This window comes from Astatotilapia calliptera, chromosome 22 (genome assembly GCF_900246225.1).
Source record: "Astatotilapia calliptera chromosome 22, fAstCal1.2, whole genome shotgun sequence".
Lineage (NCBI taxonomy): Eukaryota > Metazoa > Chordata > Actinopteri > Cichliformes > Cichlidae > Astatotilapia > Astatotilapia calliptera.
Genome location: NC_039322.1, coordinates 14,401,835 through 14,423,519, shown reverse-complemented (window position 1 = coordinate 14,423,519; position 21,685 = coordinate 14,401,835). Strand labels below are relative to the sequence as shown.

At 38.8% G+C, this 21,685-nt stretch overlaps 1 protein-coding gene across 2 annotated transcripts in view; it reads right to left on the bottom strand.

Annotated features, from left to right (window-relative positions):
* The window catches only part of csmd3b (CUB and Sushi multiple domains 3b), a 403,942-nt gene that overhangs the window by 78,085 nt on the left and 304,172 nt on the right, over positions 1 to 21,685 (bottom strand). For both annotated transcript variants that reach the window (XM_026157423.1, XM_026157424.1), the window contains 10 exons: positions 19,158 to 19,352; positions 16,712 to 16,850; positions 16,130 to 16,317; positions 15,003 to 15,191; positions 10,634 to 10,750; positions 10,044 to 10,259; positions 6,905 to 7,093; positions 1,540 to 1,640; positions 1,289 to 1,357; positions 991 to 1,147 (listed from right to left, as the gene is read on the bottom strand). In XM_026157423.1, coding sequence (XP_026013208.1) covers positions 991 to 1,147; positions 1,289 to 1,357; positions 1,540 to 1,640; positions 6,905 to 7,093; positions 10,044 to 10,259; positions 10,634 to 10,750; positions 15,003 to 15,191; positions 16,130 to 16,317; positions 16,712 to 16,850; positions 19,158 to 19,352 — 1,560 coding nt within the window. The remainder of the gene's footprint in view (positions 1 to 990; positions 1,148 to 1,288; positions 1,358 to 1,539; positions 1,641 to 6,904; positions 7,094 to 10,043; positions 10,260 to 10,633; positions 10,751 to 15,002; positions 15,192 to 16,129; positions 16,318 to 16,711; positions 16,851 to 19,157; positions 19,353 to 21,685) is intronic.

Sequence of the window (21,685 nt, the reverse complement as noted above, 5' to 3'; positions counted from 1 at the left end):
AATTGCTGCTGCTAATGTGCTTTGTTTTACATGGCAAAATAACTTCTACCTGGAAAAGTATGAAAACAGCAAAGGTCTAAGTAAGCCATCCTCTGCGCCAACACAGTACAGAGACAACACAACTTCAAAGCGAATAATACTAAGCTATCACCCTTCATGACACCATTTAAACAATTAGAATTCCAACTGTGCGTCTAAGAGGGCACTGCCAAATGTGGGTGTGCTTTGGTGAACATCAAAACACACCTTTACCACTTCGTCCTACGCTGAAAGCTTTGTTAATCAAACGCGACATGTTTCTTCTGATCGTTTCAGTGGGAAAATTCACATTTACTTCTGTGATCCATCCAACCGTTTAGAGTTAAACTGTTCTAGTGAGCCTGTTAGATTTATCAGAAATCAGCAGTTGTCATGAGGCATCTAACTGGTTAATAATTTGAGACATACGGCTAAAATGTATTTACATCTGCCCAAGATAATCCAAAAAAAATCAAAGATTAGACAAAGATACTGGCAGAGTCAATACAAAATGTGCTTTTAAAATGATGACTAATTTATTTATTAAGCAAAGATTTTCAAACCTGCCTGGCCCTGTGTGAAAATGTAATTGTCTGCTAAACCTAATAAGTTAATAACTGGTTATATCACCTGTGGCAGCATCATGTACAATAAGGCATTTGTGATAACTGGCAGTGAGCCTTGAAACTTTGTCCCGCTCCTCTTTGCAGAATTGTTTTAATTCAGATACGAGCATGAACAGCCTGTTTATGGTCATGTCAAAGAATCTCAATCTGACTTAAGTCTTATGCCACTCTAAAACTCCCATTTCATGAACTCTGACCTTAACTGAGGCAAGTGGAACATGAAGTTCTTTACATGTTGTTCTTTTGGGTTCTTTTGTCACCTCCTGAATGAATCTTCAAAGAAGTCTTGGAGAAACAGATTAGGCCTTAGCTCTATACTAAACAGCGGTGTTCACTGCTAACTTACTTGAGTACACCAATTTGAATCCTTCTCCTGTGTTTTCCGCATTGCTGTAGAATTCCAACCAGAGGTGGTTTGAAGTGGAAATGAGCGTCAGCCCCAACATGGATGATCCAGTAAATGCTCCGAGAACATGGGCTGTGTTGTCTTTACCGTCATAAATCTGTAAGAACAGCAAAATGCACACCGGATGCATCACATGCAGCATGAACTAATTTAATTCGTTTATTTTTGCTGATCTGTGTTTGACACTGATATCTGGCAAGAGCAATGACCACATATGCGTATGTGTGAGTGAGTTTACTTTGAGTATATCGCCTTGGGCAAGATGAAAGGTTCTTGCAGAGATGTTGATTCCTTTCCCAGCTTGAACCTGAGGTCAACATCAAATCAAAATGAGCACTAATGACCCACATAGCAGGTGACAAACCCTCACAAAGGTTTGAAGACTGGTAATACATTTGTCATCTCTTAAACACAGGCAATGATCAATACCATTATTTTTCTCAATAAAAACTCATGTCATGTATATCCTGAAACGTTAAGATCTGTGACCTGGATGCTGTAGATGCACTCGTGGTTGTTATCGTAGTTCATTGGGTAGTTTGGAGAGAGCAGTATCCCTTCATTATTCATGACTGAAGAACCACACTCCGCTGAAGACAGAGGACAGAAAGGAGACAATTAAAAAATGCACAATATTGAGACATTGGTTTAATTCTTAAGAGGCTTATAATGATGTGGAGTGGTCATGTGAACAAGCTTTTGTTGTGCCGCAAATTGACCTGCATTTAAAGCTTTAATGATAAACAAAAGCTATGTTTTGCAGCTTACTAAAGAGGCTTGTGGCTTTTTAAAGCCGTTTGGTCCTACCAGATAAAAGTTTTTGCCCATTTTCTGTGCAGCTAGGGGGAACGCAGGCTGTGCTCAGAGTAATAATCAGTCAAATTCCTTTCTTCTTAATATAAATGAAAAAATATTTTAACTAAAGGCTGTAGGAATTTTTTAAAAATCCCCATATATCAGTTAATGCGAATGATGAGATTGCAAACTTCACCTGAAGTTGCCTATTCTTTGCACTTCTTACTCGTGCCCTCCATGTACAGTATCTATGTCCCTTTCCTCTCTTTTTCATTCCCTCTCCCTCTCTGTGTCTCCACTAGTGTAATGGTCGTATTACAGCTGCCATATCGTCAATAAATCACACCGCTATAGTTTCCATTTAGAAAATTACCTCTTCACCCTCTCTCTCTCTTTCCTCTTTAACTTCCTCCCTCTTGCGCTCTCTCTACTCTATGAATAGTGCCTCCTTTGCTCCCCTTTACTTCAATCAACTTTCCTTTTCCACTTCTCCTGAGTTTTCATTCTCTTCCATCTCTTGTTTCCTCTTTTTATTTTTTCCTCCCGCTTCTGATGGCATCCAGAAATAATAAAAAAGTAGAAAAAAAAAACAAGACAAAAGAACATTGGATTTCTCAAACTGCAAAGAAACATCTCTGGAAGCTCTCCAACTCTTTCATGGGGGAAAAAAAATGCTGTAAAGAATTAAAAAGAGCCACTTGTTAAAACACAAACACAGACCACCAAAGTTATACTTCATGCCTGCACAGCATATCCCTCAGTTAATTAAAATAACAAAAGACCCACCCTAACTAAAAAGTTATTTTATAGCCAAAACATAAGAAAAACCTATTGTTGGTCCTCTAATCTTTCCTTCTTCCTCCGTTCTTCAACTGTGATGTGTACCATCATGCAGCAATGCAACACAATACGCAGAAACTAAATATAGCAAACTGCACTACACCCCAGAACAGCAGCACACAACATCACTCCCACCTTTCTGCATTATAAGTCTTGTCACGCCGATGAAAGAACGAAGGAACCAAAGCCGTGTATAATGGCACTGAGAACATCATGCAAAGCTGAAAATTAGATTGTAGAGTAAAATCTACTCACATGTAGCCTAAAATTAAAAAGTCGTATAGTGTTGCTGCTTTTTACTAGAATTGGATTGGTCTGGCTTTCTTTGTAATTTCTCAAAAATATTATGTGTAAGATAACTAATTCTATGAGCAAGTGCAGAAATGCAGAGTCTCTTTCGCTATGTGCTTGTACTGCTGTCACTTGTAGATACTACTAACTGTACCCAAATCAAATCTTACTTTACACACTTCTCGCCTGAATTCCCTGAGGTTAACTGTACATGATAATGATTCCCACTGATAAACTTGTGCTTTAAATTAGACTTATCCTATCTATTTAAGAGCAGGCGGTAGTAATTCTCTGGAGTAAAGGTAGCAATTGAGAGGAAAGTGCCTTGATCAAAGACAATCTCCTGAGTATTCCTTATACACCCAGAATAGCTCAAAACCGACACAGACAGGCAAAAAGCATGATATTTCAGTATTTCTTCTTCTTTTTAATCAGTGTGATTGCTTTCATCTTCCATTATTAGCCCAAACAAATTAGATTTAAATGCATTTTCCTTGACAAAAAATGTGCATGTGTGGCATCCAAGATATGAACTGCTTGTTTTTATTCTATGTTTTTAAAACCTAGTGAGGAACTTATTATTTTGTCCTTTAAACCAATTGCTCATTTGTGCATTGATTAATTATTAAAAAAAATTATACAGCCTTGCATAGAAACACATTTTCCAGTCCACAGGTGAAGGACTTTTTATTCGAATAGGCATATTTTTAGTGCAATCTGTGCCACTCTGAGTATACATTTTAATAATAAAACCACCATCCTTGTTTTTTCATGCATTCAAACACTGGGCTTTTACTTCACATTGTAGTACATGCTACTTTTTGTTTGCTGTGTGTGTTACTGGCATAGTGCTACAGTTACACTGAGTTGGATTAGTGTTCAATATGGTGCATAAACCTACTGTAAATCTGATTGCATGTTTATCACATCGTAAAAGCCTTTCTCAGTCTGTGTTCTGACTTCGAAGATGTTTGTCTCAAATCTCTTGTCTCAAAGATTTTATATAGTGTGTATATCTTAATATTGTTTTCTGTCTAGCTTTATGACTTCAGTTTATTGAACAAGTATTAAAGTATCAGGGGGGAATTACAACTTTTTCCAGTATAAAAAAAAAAATCTGTATTATTTCAGATAATGTCCTTGCCAGTAAATTTCAAAATTATAAAAGGTGATAAAGCAATGTGAACAGGACATAAATGTCAGCCTGCTAGGGACTCCTGAAGAAATATCTCTGGCATTTTCTGCTCATCCACTAATTGGAAATTGGCTGATACAAACGCTGTTCTCTGAAGTACCATTAAGTTTGGACTGACCGTTTAATATTTATTTTTTGGAACAGTTGAACATTAAGGATGTTTCTGTAGCTACAGCCAGAGGTCAATTATAATTTTCACTTCATAGGTGGAAGAACAACCTTTTCAAAAGACCTGAGCCTTGTGTTGGTTTATGGGTAAGGAAATAAATTATATTGATTATATCAAGGGAAGCTGAGTTACTTTTTTAACTGTAATCACTATTTACTTCTTCATCTATCCATCCATCCATCTGTCCTGCCCGGACCTCATCCTTCCTGGGGGCACACTAAGATATTCCCAAGACAGCTAAGAGATACAGTCTCTCTATCACCTTCTAGATCTTCCCCAGGGCCTCCTTTCAGTGGGACATACCCCAAGCACCTCACTTAGGATGCCTCACCCATGGGTCGTCCAAGTCAGACACCCAAACCATCTCAATGAGGCTCTGCCCTGAGCTGCTTCTGACTGGGTAAGGCTCTTGTAGAAATGTTAATTTGGTTGCTGAATTATAGCTGACAATGGAAATCCTACTCTCGCTACAGCTATAGAAGACTGAATAGTTTGCAGGAATGAGCCAGACACTCCTGATTCTTAATGCACTCCCCACAGGGCAGCATGAGGGACGTGGCTGTATGCCCTTTCTGACACATTTGGCCAACTCTCACATATCCTTAAGAATGTAAAGAGCTGACTGATGTTTCATGAACTCCAGAACCTGAGGCTTGACTAGCAGTCAGACTCATCTTTCCAGTACTCTATATTCCCTCTTGTGGGTAGAAAGGTCATATGGATCTTTCAGACTGGGTACAGCATAGCCCCAAGGGTTAAGACCAAAGCACCAAGCACTTCCCTTCAAGCCCTAGGCTTGGCTCCAGGGTTTGCACAAGTTACCCTGTTATGGGAAGGGTTACTTGGTCCCTTGCTCCCCTGATCTCACAGTGGGTGTTCTGCTAGTTATTTCTATTTGATTTCCATCGGTTTAAGAGTTTGAATTTATGTAATTATTGAGACATTTTATAAAACTATATAAAGACATGACTTGTTTTTGTTTTATTTTAAGCACCACTGGACTAAACTGTTCACTGCGACTTTTTTATTACTGGATCTTATGTATTAGATACATATATATGTGTTTGGTTTTTACTAGAGATGGCACGATACCACTTTTTTATGTCCGATACCGATACCGATATCATAAATTTGGATATCTGCCGATACCGATATGAATCCGATATAGTGTTTTTTAATCAACAAAACTGTTTTTTAAAATATCTTGCTGCATTTTGCAAGTCTGCAAGTTCATACTCAAGTTTAAAACAACAACTACACTAAAGCTATTCTGTTATACCTGTATACAAAAAAAAATATTTCATAGTTCAGCAATACTGATCAATCTAATAAACTTAAACCTACACCATCCTCACTATTCTGGTATTTTAAAGAGTACTTAGCGTAAATATTAAGCAACCTAACTAATAGGGTTCCAACTCCCAGCAACAACAAAAATAAATAAATAAAAAATAGGGAACCACCCCTCACGCTCCACCTCATGATGCTTAATCGACGTAATCAACCTTAATTTGATGAAGTGTGAAAAAAATGCACAGAAATCAATTATTTTTCAAGAAATATTAAATAGATTCAACATCTTTCTTCAACAAAATTGCAGACTGCACAGATGGTACCTTCCCAAAGTAAAAAGTACTATAGCTTACTAGGGTATATATATTAGACTTAATAGTCACTATATACAGTAATTGACTTCTATTCATTTTACATCAAATTAAAACTTTGGGTGTCAGATAATTATTTATTAAAAGCTCGACATTTTAAATGAGAATAAGAAAGAAAAGTATGTCTTTGTGCCCCCTTTTCCCTGTTAATGCCCTATCGGCCCCCCTGGCTAAACTTTGCTAGATCCGCCCCTGCACAGTTACCAGCGTCAGCTACGTCAGCTATGTAGAAAAAGATCCTGGTGTAGAAAGTAATATTAAATAAATTCTAACAACAGCTGATCAAGCTTAAACGTTCTGCTGTTGTTCAGCCGCTGGTTTCCTCTTTCTGGTGCAAAGTGGACCAAAAACAAACAAGAGACACGGACTCGCAACAGAAAAGCCGATCAGCTGATCATTAAGCAGTTTCACGATTGAAGTAGCAGCAAAAAGAGGCAGTCGCTTGTTAAGCTTAACGCAGGAATGCTTTACAAACATTCAGAGATGGACTTACACACTTGCTTTACTTCTCTCGGGATAACTTTGTCGGAGATGAAATGCCGGGTAGCTAGCGAAGCTCCAAATGCTATCCAGACCACCAACAGGTCCCGCATGCCACAGCGCTCTATCACGTGATGCATACTGCTCCGACGTGCTAACGTTCTGAGGTGAGTTACGGCGTGTTGCAAGTTTTGTGAGGTGCTTTCGTGATATTTAATGGATCGGATTACATTTTTTATTTTTCTCCGATATCCGATCCAGTAATTTAGGTCAGTATCGGACCGATACCGATACGTAATATCGGATCGGTCCATCTCTAGTTTTTACTTTTATTTATTTATGATATTTGAAACAACTAGACACCCACAAACAAACAACTAGACACCCACGACACCTGACCAGTAACAATTAAACACGTACCGACACATCTAGGTAAAGGGGCGCTCCACATTCTTCGCCCGCCTCCCAGACAGATTAACTCTGGTGAACCCTCCAGGCGGTATCCCATATTACAGGAAAAAGACAAAGTGTCTCCAACACCAAAACTGTAGCCATTTCTCCTGCCGAAACGAGGCATGCCGGGGTCCTCACATGGCTCCAAAGTATATTCTGCAGAAAAAATAATAATTGAATGACACTGAACACATTACTATAAACTAACAGACAGCAGGTCAAAAGGTAAAATAACTTTTCTTTACTTCTGACTAAAAAGCCATAACCAGACACATATGTTACACATACTATCTGTAGGAGATATGACATAATTTCTGCAAGTAAATACATAAAATGTTAATGTTATTTATAGAATTCTGGAACAAGTGCATGATAATATTTGTGATTACGCAAGCAATATGAAAGAATTAGCTAAGCTAATAATGTAAATACTTACAATGAGGCCAAGATCTTGGGCTAATCTTAAATAACAATTTCGGATTAGCCAAAGGATGAATGCATGCATACATTCATGGGCATGAAGTCTCTCCCTCTCACTGGACAAGCCCTTTTAATTAATTCAGTAATTCTTGTGAAACTCTTGAATATGTAGTCTATTAAAATATAATCCTTGCATGACTGTAGGAATGAACAAGAAGGGCACGATTTCTCGATCTGAGTCGACTCCAGCACGCCCTGAGCTGAACTTGTTGAGTTTGTGTTTAGCAAGATAGAGACTCAAAGCTATTTTCAGTTGGCTAAGACTGATGATGTGATGTGTTTTTTAGGGTGTACTGCTGAAAGAAAGTGCGTGTTGAGAATTTTAACACTGCCAAGTCAAATCTCCCATGACACCTCCCATGTGTTGCACTCTGAGAGTCAGCTTATGCCATCTGGGTGGCAGTAAAATATCACTTAGTGTAGTCAGGCCACTGCTCCTTTATTCCAGAGTCAGTGAGAGGGTACTGAAAGGACAGTTAGGCACAAGACCCAATCCTTTTTTTTAAATCTACTTCTGGTTCTGCATGATATCATTGATGTAGGATGTTCCTAATATGATCATTATAGGTACTGTGGGCATAAAAGCCCCACCGAGCTGCTCTTCAAACCTTCTCTTTGCCACTGAGCAACAGCAAATCAGAAGACAGCATGATTGGAGGGTGGCATTAAAGAGAAAAGAGCTAAAACAGCATGTTTCTGACCTCTGATGAGGTTAGGGGCTCCTGTCTTCATCTTGTTCTTTCCCTTTCCTCACATACCATCATTTAATAGTGGATTGCTCTCAGATTAATATTGTGTAGCCATCTGCTTTTTTCTGTAGTAATTTATAAGATTACAGACGTAGTCCTCAATTTATGGAGTAAGATGTCAGTTTAGATAGTGAAAACTAAAAAACCCCATCAGAACAACAACAACAGAGTACAGCAAAACTGTTTTTTGTATTATTCATAATATTCTGTGTTTTGTAGCTCGGCACCTTTCGCACTCTTAAGTAATTTAGAGTTGAGCACACCAGTTCGTTGGTTGAGTTATTCACGTGTGGCCCAAGAAGACACATTTTTTTAAAAGTCAATAACAGCAGAAGACACAACTGAATGTTAAGATGTAAAAAGCTGGCATGAAAATAATTATCTGTTTATCTACTTGTGGGAAAACAAACAAAAAAGAAACTTTTTCAGCCCCCAAAGTATTCTGGAGGCCAATTTCTAAAACAGTTTTCAAAACCAAAGTTTATAAAATAAGTTGTTTAAGATTTTGGATACATATATTATTTTTGGCAATTTTCAGTCTGTTGTTGTAGATGATTATACATGGATAATGCTTCGTCACTGCAGATGTTACTTGACTGAGAGAATTATGTAGGCAGTGGGTGAACACGTCCAGGTCGGCCTTGCTTCTTTTTCTATGATTATGACTTGTAGAGATCTGCAAGGTTCAGTTTGAATCCCTTTTTGTTTCTTCTTCAGGAAATCTTTAGAGCTAAGTAAATCGACACTTTGGAGCAAAAGCATATCTGAACTAGCCACTAAATAGTAAGTTGGTTCAGTGGTTTTACAGCAAGGTTGTGAGATATGAAGCCAATGCAACAACGCAACTGCCATAAAACTGCATTTCCTTGAAGGTCACTTGACTCCAATGACTTCTATTGTAAAATGTTGAATTTTACACCAGACATAAATGCTAAATGCACAGTCTACTAACTGTGGTGTTGGTGTGAAGCGTTCCAAAATAATTAGCGTATAAATAACTAGGCTTTATGTGTGTTTTATCGTCAGTTTTTCTAAGATGTTTGTGCTCTTTGGTGAATCATTTTGTAGGATTTTATTTGTAGATTATTTAGCACTAATTAACTGGGTCTTCTCAGCTACTGCATGTAGTCATGGTAACCATGCCCATCTTTTATATGTAGTCTGTAGTTTAAAGAAGGCTCATTATTCTCAATATTAAACTTGTGGCCAGACAAAGCATGGTACAATGTTTGACATGGGCTGAAGAAGCACATGCAGTCTTTAAAATTAGGTAATGATCATATTCATTCATAACATATAAAATATCCAGCACTCACACTTCATCTTAAGCTTTAAACTAAAGACGTTTGTGCTTTTGTGGCTGTGAGTATGTCAGAAATTCGATCCTATGAACACTGAATATCCATTTTTATTATTTAGAAGCACTCTGTGATAAGTTGCCACATAAATGAACTTAATGGCATTTCTTTAGTGACTTTACAACCTGGCGTAAGGCTGCGACTTATAATTTACAACATTCATTTTAAGAGGCAGTAATTGTCTTTTCTGGTATAAATGTTGCTCTGCTCACTTCTCTTTAAAGAGAAGCCATAATTTCACAGTGGTGTCTGCATGAATTTCTAGGGTGAACCTGGCAAAAGTCCAGCTTGACTATTTTATTTTATTTTACTGGCACAATTCACACAGCAAGCTGTTACATGACTGTTTTGCATTTAGTTATGTTTCATAATCTCAAACATTTCAACATTTGCAACATTACAGCATTGTTCCAGTGAGCAAATTAAGACAAACAGAAACCCTTGAAGTGACTAAACTGAGGGTAAAACTGAATGTAGACTCGCTGGATTGAAATGAAAAACTCCAGTAAGGAAAGTTACCCGAGAAAGTTATGTTGAAGCCCTCATATGAAATGGAAAAGTCAGAGATGAATCGCAACTGGGCTTTGAAGTTGCCATAGAGACCAGCATTGATGTTGCTAGGCAACTCGTTGCCGGTCAGACGAGCCAGAGGTTGCAGGAAACTCCCATTCTCCGTAACCAAGAGGTAGTCATGTTGGTCCTCCAGGTGAAAAGAACTGAACTGAAACTGGACTCCTGTTAGAGACACAAGCACAGACGAGTCAGAAGACAGACAAAGTTTGCTTTATCCTCAGATGGTTCATGCACCTCGACTTATAATATGTATGAGTCATTATACTGGGACAGCAGCATATTCAAACTTTAATCAGTGACGATTTATTTTTGAGATCATTATTTTATTTGACTTTATTTTGGCAACATTTTACTTTTGACATTGCTTTCACCAAATTGCCTCCAAATGGCGCCTGAATATTTTATAAGCCACAGAAAACAATGTATGTTTGTGGATGTAGCATAGCAGCAACTGAACCACTGAGCTTGCTGTACTGTGTCACACTCTGTCTGTCTCTATTAAGGAGTGTGGATCTCTGTGTATGTGTGTCTCTTGCCTTTCCCGTGGCTGACTTCAACGGTCCAGGTACAGTTGAGAGATGAAGGGTAGCTGTCTGGATAGCCGGGACTAAGGATGGTGCCCCAGGGACCTCTAACATCCCCACCACATAGAGCTGGATAGATTGAGAGAGACAGAGTGGGGGGAGAGAGGCAGAGGGAGGGAGATGAGCAGAGACAGGGGATGGAGGCAGAGAGAAGGTTAGCATCAGATTGTTGATAGCTAAAACAGATAATGTTTCCCTGTGGACCTTTAATACCACTTCTATAGTACGTACACACAAGCATACCCACACGCAAATGCTGCAAGAGGGGCAGAGGAAGACGGAGCAAAGGGGAGAGAGGGAGCATGAGAGAGAGACGGGGAGACATTTTCTCAGAAGTGGGTAGCAAGGTCTGCATGCAGTGTGAGCTCCAAATGTGTGTGCTTTCACACATTGGGGAGTAGGAAAACACTGTTTCACTGTGTATTCCCTTACAACTTTCCTTTAAATGTTGAAGTCATAGTTTTCAGATTTATTCCTCCCACTGTTGCACAGACATAAAATAATGACATAAATAATGTAAAATCTGCCACACACTGCACTGGAATGATAAATAATGCATCATTTGTTGTTTTTGTGGTATATTTTAATGTTCTTGAAACAAACCAACGCCTAACAATGATTAGCGACACAGATGACTGTTATTCCTTAAAAAGGTGAATAACACCAGTGACAAAAGCTATGTGGGTTTTTTTTTCCTGTTTACAGAAATGGTGAGTTGAACTGTATGCCATTTATGCAAATTTGGTGATCTCTTCAATTTGTAGATTGTCTGCCAGGTACGGTGACTGTGACCACAATGCTCTGCATAGTACAAAAAGTGGCATGCTCACCAGACTGTAGCAGGTCTTGCATAAATATGGGAGGATTCTTGGTAGCCTGGATTCAGACAGGCTTTCTATGGACCTCGACATGCTCACATGCAGGTCCACTTGTGTGTCTGTAGTTTTTATGCACTAAATGATAGTTATTTCTAGCAGAACAGCAAATGCACATCTGTTTTGTTCAGTAACAACCTCCAGCTTCAAGATCCATATGGCTAACTTGATATTGCTGCAGTGATTAACCACAACCTCACAATCATACTGTGTTTCATTGCCTTTTTGCAAAGACAAGTTCAGATGTTCAGACTAGTTTCGCTGAATATTACATACATCAATCATCTGATATAGTTAGAGCTACTACCTAAAAGGCAAGGTTTATTGTTATATAACTAGTGGCCATCTGAACAATAACTGTGTGGAGGAGAAATCTGAAATATATTTGCAAGATTTTGTCGCTTTGCAATTCAGTGTCAGGAAACTGAGACATAAGCCGAAGAAAAACAAGGCTGGAATAATTTTTTATGTTACGTTTCCACAACATTAATGCTGCGTAATAGGTACATTGATTGTGTGCAAGAACTGTAAAATGTCCTTTGTCTGAAATATTTTTTCGGTTGAGTTTTATTCCAAGTGATTCAAGTCAGTGGTATTCGATGCAGTGAAGCAGGACAAATGTTTCCTGGAGACTACTTAAAACATTCAGAATCTCACAGCATGGCCACACTATGACCCGTGCTTGTGCCGAGATGCAGAGTTCAGACCAGGTCCAGAAAAGATTGGAAATGGCCGTAGCTCACTCTATGCATACTAATGCACGCAGACAGTATGTTGCCAGGTGCTCAATTTTTTGTTGCTCCACTTGCTTCATCTTACACTGGCCTGGCCGAACAGTCATTTTCTTTCACAATGCAGCTATAAAATGCCGTAAAAAGGAGTAAAAGAAGCAGGCAGAGGGTCAATCCTGAAAGTTCTGCTGAAATTTCTGTGAACAGGACATTTTACCAGGAATTGTAGTGTGGAGCAGAAAACCACCAAATCTGACAACTACACCCCAGCTCAAATCTGTACAAACCCTTCCTTTGCTTCCTTTCTTGCTCACTCTTGCTGTAACTGCTACAACATATCAGGAATTGAAAATGTGCTCAAATCACAACAGGGGATCACTAACTTTACACTGAGCCACTGTGGTTTTAACACCAGCACCGAAAACAAGAGGAATGAGAAGTCAGGAGTGAGAATATTTCCAAACTAAACAAACACATAGATTCAAGCATACACTCGCACACATATAGAGCACTATTAATTATTAACATTTTCTGCCACAAGTTGTTTATTTTGAAGGCTGGCCTGTGTGAGAAATTTGAAACACCGCATCAGATTTTTCTTTTTCCCCATTCACTTCATTCTTTCGCCCTCTGCCTTTTAGATCTGCCTTCAAATGCCTGGTCAAATACAGTATGTACTGCACTGCTGCAGAGGTCTGCAATGGTGAATACTTGCATCAAACAAATCTTTCAGCTAATAAGGTTAACATATATACAAGTAACCTCTGTGACCCCAAAGCCTACCCTTCAGAATTCTCAAAATGCTCAGTTTAAGAAAGTTTTTTCTTTTCCGCTTCTAATGTCGGTATGATATGATTATAACAGTCATGTCAAAGGCACTGCTCTCACCGTCAATGCATACAGACCTATTTTTCTTGTTTTCTTCAGCAGCCATTTAGAAGAAAGCTGGCTCAAAGGGAAGGGCAGAGGGGCAGTAATGGCTTTTATCAGTAACGCAGGCTCAGAGACTTTACAAAGGTCTTGTGTGAAATAAATTATTTGAACTGTGAATCGTGTAAAACTACTCCAATGGACCCTAAGAATAAAAAACATGGACCTGGAAATGGGCATAATAGGTCCTATTCAAGTATAAATAGCACATATATGTTCGCTTCAAAAACTAAGCCATTGTGCTCGGCTGGCTGGGGTGATATTACTGTTATGTCTTCCATATTACATTATATACTTACTTGCCCTCATCTCTTCAAATGTAGAGTATGACGAACATTTGGTTTCTTGAAAAGCTTTCAAGGCTGAGTCGGCTGCCTTTGGTGATGTCTTGCTTGAATTTAATGTGCGCTAGTTGTCAGTCATCACTCTATCCCATTTCTTACCAACCGCAGAAGCAAATAGTTCGTACACTTGTATGGGCACATATTGTGTAAACACCGTCTAATGGCTTTCAGTCTGCAAATTCCAGGCAGCCTGCTTGATGTTTGTATGCTCAAACTGCCTCCTAGGAGGAAACTGCTACCAGTCCCAGGAACAGTGCAATTCAAATGTGGTTCACAAGTGAATGAGCCAATAAGCCAAACCAAGCGAGCCAACGCATAACCGATGCAGCAGTGTTGCATCTTTCTCTTCACCCACCCCTCCTGCTCCACCATCGTAATACGAGAAAGAGTGAGACAATCACTGAGAAAGAGGGAGAGACAGAGACAGGTTTCCCTACTCTCCCTACCTAACCCCCCCCCCAACCCCCACCAACCTCACCCCTCCCAATTCATTTGAGAGAGAAGAGAGAGGATGTGACAGCCAACACAGGCTCTCGTCAACCTTACCTCAAACATTCCTGTGTTCGTGGTTCAGGCAGGAGAGGAGGTGACAGGAGGCACATGGATAAAAGCGCCGCACACACACAAGCGCACACACACAAGCGCACACGCACGTACACAGTGCACATGCGTGCGCACACAGACACGAACACATGCACAGTACTTGCCCACAGATCTCTAATCTTCTCCTCAAATCATCTCCTATCAGCCACAGCAGCCTTCACTGCAAATTGTTCCTGCGTGTGTGTGTGTGTCTATGTGATCAACCAGTGGTGTGACTCAGCTCCCCAAACAGCGATGGTGGCTCAACTTCTCCCCTTTTACACACACCTCATCCACTTTGTGTCTTTTGTAATGGATAAGGCAGATAATCTGCTTTTGTCTGAAAAATGTTTTGGTCTATAGAAGTGATTATGACTTCGGTGGACTGTCTGATCATTCATGAGCAGTGGATACTTATACTGTAAAATATCCTTACCAGGACAGCAGCAAAGCTGACCTTGTGCTGCATTGTGAATGTGCTACCACAGAGCAGACTGCGCATATTGTCCAGTGTCTATATAACACTATGTCCAGCATTAAGACAAATGCTTCCCTTTTATTTAATGAACCTTATTATTGAATTAGATGTAAAATATAGTGCTGTTATAATAATAATGCACAATAAAACAAAGCAAATCATTTTATCCTGTGAGTGTATCTAGCAGGGAATAGCTGCCCATTCCTACATAAGATACTAATACCGTCAATGCCAAATAAAAGGAAACAATCTTCTTTTTCTGAGTGAGCAGAGAATCAGCTTTTGCTCTAATGGAGAAGAACATTTAACAAACTTGCATGAGGTGTAACATTTTCCACAGTACACTCTGTTCTGAATTAGAAGCTCTTTTGAAATATTTACCATCACATGTAGGTAAGGGGTGGCTCCACCAGTGGTTCTTCTCGCACACTAGCGGCTCCTCATGACTGAGTCTATAACCAGAGTCACAACCAAACGACACCGTGGAGCCGATGGAAAAATCCTGTCCGTACCGAATACCGTTGACAGGGATGCCGGGGTCCAGACACGAGTAGCTGTCCACTGTGACGCCTGACAAAAAGAGTCACTTTGTTTGATTCAAAAATCATTTGAACATTACATGTTACATTAGATAAACAAAAATACAAAAATATGCAGTGCAAGGTAGACTGTTTGTTGTTTGATTATCATCATGGTAGTCCTGGTGACAGCCACTGAGGTGAGAACCACAACAGAAGTGGTTTTGTTTACCTTCTCAAGTGTTTACATGCCATCTGCTGTCAAATTGAACATGCACTTCAGATAAAAATGAAGGTGGAGTTTGAAGATGCTGGCGGTCTACGCCATTAGTACTGAGTAAATGGAAGAAAAACAAGGGGGTGGATGGGTGGGTGGTTTGGGGTCTTCTTGCTTTTAACTCAGAGTTTAAAGTATATCTATCTTCTGTACAAACAATTAATGCTTTCATGTTTTGTTGAAAAATTCAGTTCAGGTGCCTGGGCACCTTACTTTGGAGATTTTCTGGTCACACCCAACTGGGAGGAGACGCTGGGGTAGACTCTGAACCCAGTGGAGAGACTGCACATATCTCATCTGGCCTGGGAATACTTTGGAGTCCTCCAGGAGGAACTGGGGAGCCTGTGGCTTGAATACCCTGCTCATGCCAGTGCCAGCAACACCCAAATTCAATTTCTTTGTGGTCTAATATCTCATATGCATTACAGCTGGTGTGAACCAAACAGAGGATGATGTCAAATTTTTAGTAGTGTGATATTGTGAGATCATGGAGACCTAGTGTGAATGTGGTCAGAAGCATACTTTTAAGAATTTGTCTAAAAATACACAATATACTGTAAAATATATTTAACAAAGTATCTTCATATGAATGGATCAGTTTTAAATGCACGTGTATTTTTCATTTTTTTGTGTAAAATTTGCAGCTATAAATGCATATGCACATGTGCACATACTATATGTGCATAGATATATAGTGTATGCATCTAACTTACTTTCATAGAGTATTCTGAAGCCAGCATTTGACCGGCTGTTATCAGTGGTAAACAGCAGATAAAGAAAGTTGCTGCTGCTGAAAAGGAACTGGGGGACTTGGGTGCCATTGAAGGAGCCAACCAGAGGAGACAGGAGGTTTGGACCATCATGGATCTCCAAGAAGTCATAACCCAGTTCTGTCTGGAACCTGTGAAGATAAAATGTCAGGACATTATATTATAGCTGATTGTGATTTAAAAACACTGATGAGATAATGAAAAGTTCTTTAAAGGTTTCACATCATTTACAGGTTTTGGAGCCAATTTTTTCACCATAAATACACTTTACAATTCGTAAACAACAGTCTATGTCTCGGCTCTACCAGCAGTTCACACCCCAGAGAAAACATCATTTGAACAAAAATATTGCCTGCCTTCCTAGTCAAAAGACAGCTTTGTCAAAAATTTACAGCCTAGAGAATTATGAGTCATGTGATATTGTAGGCGAATGTCCATAAACTTTAAATCTTGTAAATCTTCATTCTTGCTTGTTCAAAGCTCTTTCTAATATTCAGAATCAAAGAGTTACTGTATGCCACCCACCTGTCAAATGTGATTTTGATGGCACGTCCAGGTTCTGCTTCAATCACCCACTCACAGTTAAGGGAGTCTTTGTAATAACCAGGCCACCCAGGAGATAATATCACTCCACTTGGAGCCGAATAGTGGCCTCCACATGGGGCTGTGAGGGGAGAATAAAGAGGCAAGTGAGAGAAGAAGTACAGGACACCCAATGTGTCCAAGTACAAATTAATGTATAACAAAAGAAATTACAATACTGTGCAAAAGATTTGAGTCGCTGCTCACTTGCAGTAATACACTGAAACATGTAAATGATAGAAGTCCAGTGTATAAGGCAAAAACAGAGTGTGTACAATTCTAATAAAGTAGAAAGTCAATATTTGATCATCTTCATTCATCAGCACAACCTGAACTGACTTAGTCAAGCTTTATTGTAATTTCTTACAGTGGTCATTTAGAAGTAGACATTCAACCCCACACTGCTTGAATAATGTTGAGGTCCAGGCTCTGGGGAGACCAATACATGACTGATACTAAAATGCAGCCCTAAACCACGACAGAGCCTCCACTGTGGGTGTGACACTTTCATCTGACCTCCTCTGGATATATTGATGCGTCATTCAAGTCCTGTTTCAGGTCTTTATTGGATTTTATTTCATATTTCTTCAGGACATGACTTTAAATCATCTAATGTAGATCATTTTTAGTCACTTCAGTTTTTGTCCTCCACTTGTCCAGTTTCCTCAGTTTTTTTAAGGGCAGACTGTACACCATGCTATGCCAAGTTTTTAGCTAATAGTGCTTTTTGAATCATCTCGCTGATGTCAAAATGCTATTTTGTGCTGGTCAGTTGTGTTGTCTTTTGTTGGGTTTTTTTGGGGGTTTTTTTAAGATTCAATTAATAAATGATGGGTGAGTGTTGCACAGTACTGTATATTTAGTCAAGTTTAGCAAATCAGGCCCACCTGCTACTAATAAGTAGTTATTTTTATATTTATATTTACATTTTTATCGTTTTTCTTTTTTACATTGGAGTTGTGCAAAAGCATAACTTCAATTTTACTATTTATTTTGAAGACAGTGGACTTCTGTGGACTTCATAATCTTGGGTCAAAAGGAAACACGATTTCCACACTTCTTTTTTCTTTGAGCTGCAAAAAAGTTCTATTATGTTCACCAGCTGGACACTAACACTGTTGGCTTTTGGCTGACAGCAAGCTGAAAAATGAAAAATCTGCTAAAATATTTATTGAAAATGAGGGAAAGAGAAGAGAACAGTTTTATGCATATAAGTTAACTTGTCAGTGCGATTAACATTTTCCACACTAGACACGGGTATTTGATGCTTTGGCCAAATAGCATATACATAGCATACTGTAGGTTTAATTACCATTTAAATACTCCAAAAAACATGCAACAGATTCAGATTCTTGCCCTTGACAGAGATTCTGATGAAGCAACCCACAGCTTTGAATATTTAATAAAAATAAAGATAAATTGTGTGCTCAGAAATATGTCTACAGTACATGATGCAAGGCTAACATAAATTATTCATATTATGTAAATATACACGAACACTTAAAAGGAACATGAACAATCACTCAACAGTTATTACAATGTAGTATTAGCCTAGAGCCATTCTGCTGCACTCTTTTTTTCCAAGTTTATTTAAACTTTAACTAAGTGTCTCAAGTCAATTTGTTCTAGTCTGTACCTCCTGAATACAAGTAAGTGGATTTTCTATCCAAGTGGTTATAGACACACATTAGATACAATGGATCTTGGGACTTTAAATGACCTGGAGCATAATTAACACAACCCTTCTTTGTACTATCAAAGGCTCTGTCACCAATAGCTGTGTTGAAAATATCTTGAGCTAATTATATTTACCACTGGAGCAATCTCAAAAGCACTTGTGCTCTAGCGAACATCTCTTCATTCCGTTTGAGAATCGCAGGTCAACTTCGCATTTTACTTTTCTGTACTCAACAACTTTTACAGAAGCTGTTGATTACACTCTGAACTTATGCGACTTTACTTTAAGGTAATAATATAATCGAATAATATAAATAACTTCAGGCAAAGTGCTGCGCCGCGACTTTACTTGACATTTAAAGAAGTCACAGTTATGTTTAACACATTCACATAGTGTCCAGTGTCTTTACTTTCACTTTTAGCTGCCGATCATCTCTGCTGCACTCCTTCCACACAGAGAGAATTTTAAATTGCCAAGTACTTCTACAGACAGAATGTTGGTAAGCTATTAGCTATTTGTGTGGCAGCAGTTTATTAACAGTTATTTCCCTGGGTGTTTAGGTTAACTGGCCACCTCCATATTTTTCCTTCTGTTGAACTGACAGGATATAATTTCTGCCTCCACAGAGTTTTTACAGCATTAATGATGAGATCTTGGATAGCATATTGTTCCCTAGTTAATAGTTTAAGCAGCAATCCAGCCAATATTTACCTTCACATTTAGGAATAGGCCCACTCCACATGACTTTTCCTCTTTCTAACTGACAGGAGATGGTCTCAGTTCCTTGGGTTTTGATAAAACCGTCCTCACAAACCACAGAGATGGAGCTGCCAAGCTGGAAGCTATCTCCAAAGCGGCGAGCGTTGATGGGAATGCCAGGGTCTGGGCACTCATTATGGCCAAATGCTGTGGTAAAAAAGTTACAAGGAGACACAGATATGATGAGGGAGATATTGGAGACTAGCGCTTCACATAGAGAGACAGACACACACACGAGAAATGTTATTAAAGAATATGAGACCTATACTTTACAGCCATTCACAGGCTATTTTGCTCATCATTTTGATGAAATATTTCAGAAGTGATGATGCAGATCTATATGCTGCTACTTGAAGTCTTCTGCTGTTCGGTCCTTGCCAGCATAATATCTAAAATTTCTTTTGTCTGTTTTATGCTCCCGTCATGTTGTTTGCACATATGATCATTGCTCATAATACAGTATGTTTGCTTGATGCTTTATATGCATCTGCTCCTGATAAAAGGCAAAGTCCAGCCTATGAATGCTCATGTTTTGCCAGTTGAAGCAGCTTGGTGTTTTTAGTTGATAAAGAATTAAAGATGCAGTCATAGAAAAAAAAATAAAGTCATATACACAAAATGATGTGAGATGATATCGCAAATAGAGTGTGAGAAAACTCGTGGACAGAACACTTTGGCAGATATGTTTGCCGTCAAACCCAGCCTGATGCAAAGATCAATATCAATTTCCATTTCTGTTGCCCGGGATCCAGACGTGTTTTGCCTAAATTAGCTCAAAGACTGCAAGCGGGGGCAAGATCTTTTTTGGTGTACATGCTGTATCCTGATGTCTTATAAGCTAGTCAACAACGCATCACATAGATTTTGATCAGCTCCAAAGATTTGCACAGATGACAACAATGTAAGGGAGACGGAGCTTCTAACTGCGGGTAAAATTCTAATGTCTATTCTAATGCAGGTTAAAGAGTCACGATATGATGTTTAAAAAAAGACCATTTATGAATTTTTGGAGGATTAATTTTTTTTCACTTTTGACGGAAATAGGCTGACTGTTTCCTCTTGTTTCAAGTCTTTCAAGCCTAAATACATCCTGGACCTCTCTATGTACTGGACGCACAGAGATGAAAATGGTATCCATCTTGTCATCTGAGTCTACGTTTGACAACAAACAAGCAAAAAATTGCCCAAAAATGTTCCTTTAAAGCTTCTCTTGCCTTTGCAAGTACTTTGTTCTGCAACCTACACCTCTATTCTTAGCTGCTATAATAATCACAGGACCTCTCTTCTATAACCCGTTGTCTTCAGCGCTACTGAAACTTCTAGTTGGGAGTGAATTAAAAGAGCTTTATCTAAATCAAACTGAAATATTTACTACATGGTTTTCAACATCTTGGTTAGAAGTTATGCCAAGATTTACATGGAGCTCTTTGCAGATGTCTTGAGCCACCCCTCATTTACGTTGCTAGGAAAATAGGGAATATGTACAGCGATTTACTGTAAAGTGCAAACATACATCCAAATGAAGCATATAAAGCAAAACCACACTTGTTTGTACAATCCTAATGGGCCTGGAAGTCAAAATTTGGTATGGTCACCAACACAAGTAAGCAAACTAGTTTTCTAGGCTTCTTGAAGGACATTTAAGGCTCTTCTTTGGATGTTGGCTGCTTTTTGTTCTGTTCTCTGTCAAGATGATGCCACAATGCTTCAACAATTTTTAGGTCAGGTCTCTGGGGAGGCTGATCCATGACTGATAGAGTTCCACTGTCTCTTTTTTCCAGGTATTATTTTACTGCATTGGGATTGTATTTGGGACCACTGTCATGGTGAAAAATGAAGCTGTTACAGGTGTTCAGATCATTTCCAGATGGTACTGAATAGTGATGGTGCTTTTCTGCATTCATAATACCAATAATTTTGATAAGATCCCCAACATCACTGGATGAAATGAAGCCCCAAACCATGAGGTTTGCGTTACGTCGGTTCATCATTTGAGTTAGTGCTTTTTTATGCTTGAATTATTTATCGGTCAGTCTCGAGTAACTTTCCTCTGATAATGGCCAAGTACAAGGATAGGAGTGAAAATGAATGAAAGAAACACAGCCTATTGTCCAAAGGAAAACCTTGAAAGACCTTCAGAAAGCCTGGAGAACTAATGCTCAAGATCACTTTAAAGATCACTTTACAAGAAAGTCTGACTCCTTGGAAGCAAAATATAATGAAATGAGTGATGGCCCAAGAGTTCTGCAGAGTACTGTGTAAAGTGTAATCATATATATATATATATATATATATATATATATATATATATATATATATATATATATATATATAGCACTATATTGCTTCAAAATTAACAGTGCCTTTATTTCTGTGTTTCTGGGGTTTGACCTTTGCAAATGAAAAAAATATGACTATAAATTAAATTTCAGATTTCAAGCTTAACTTAGATTTCGTTCATGTGAAGCATTTTATGATAA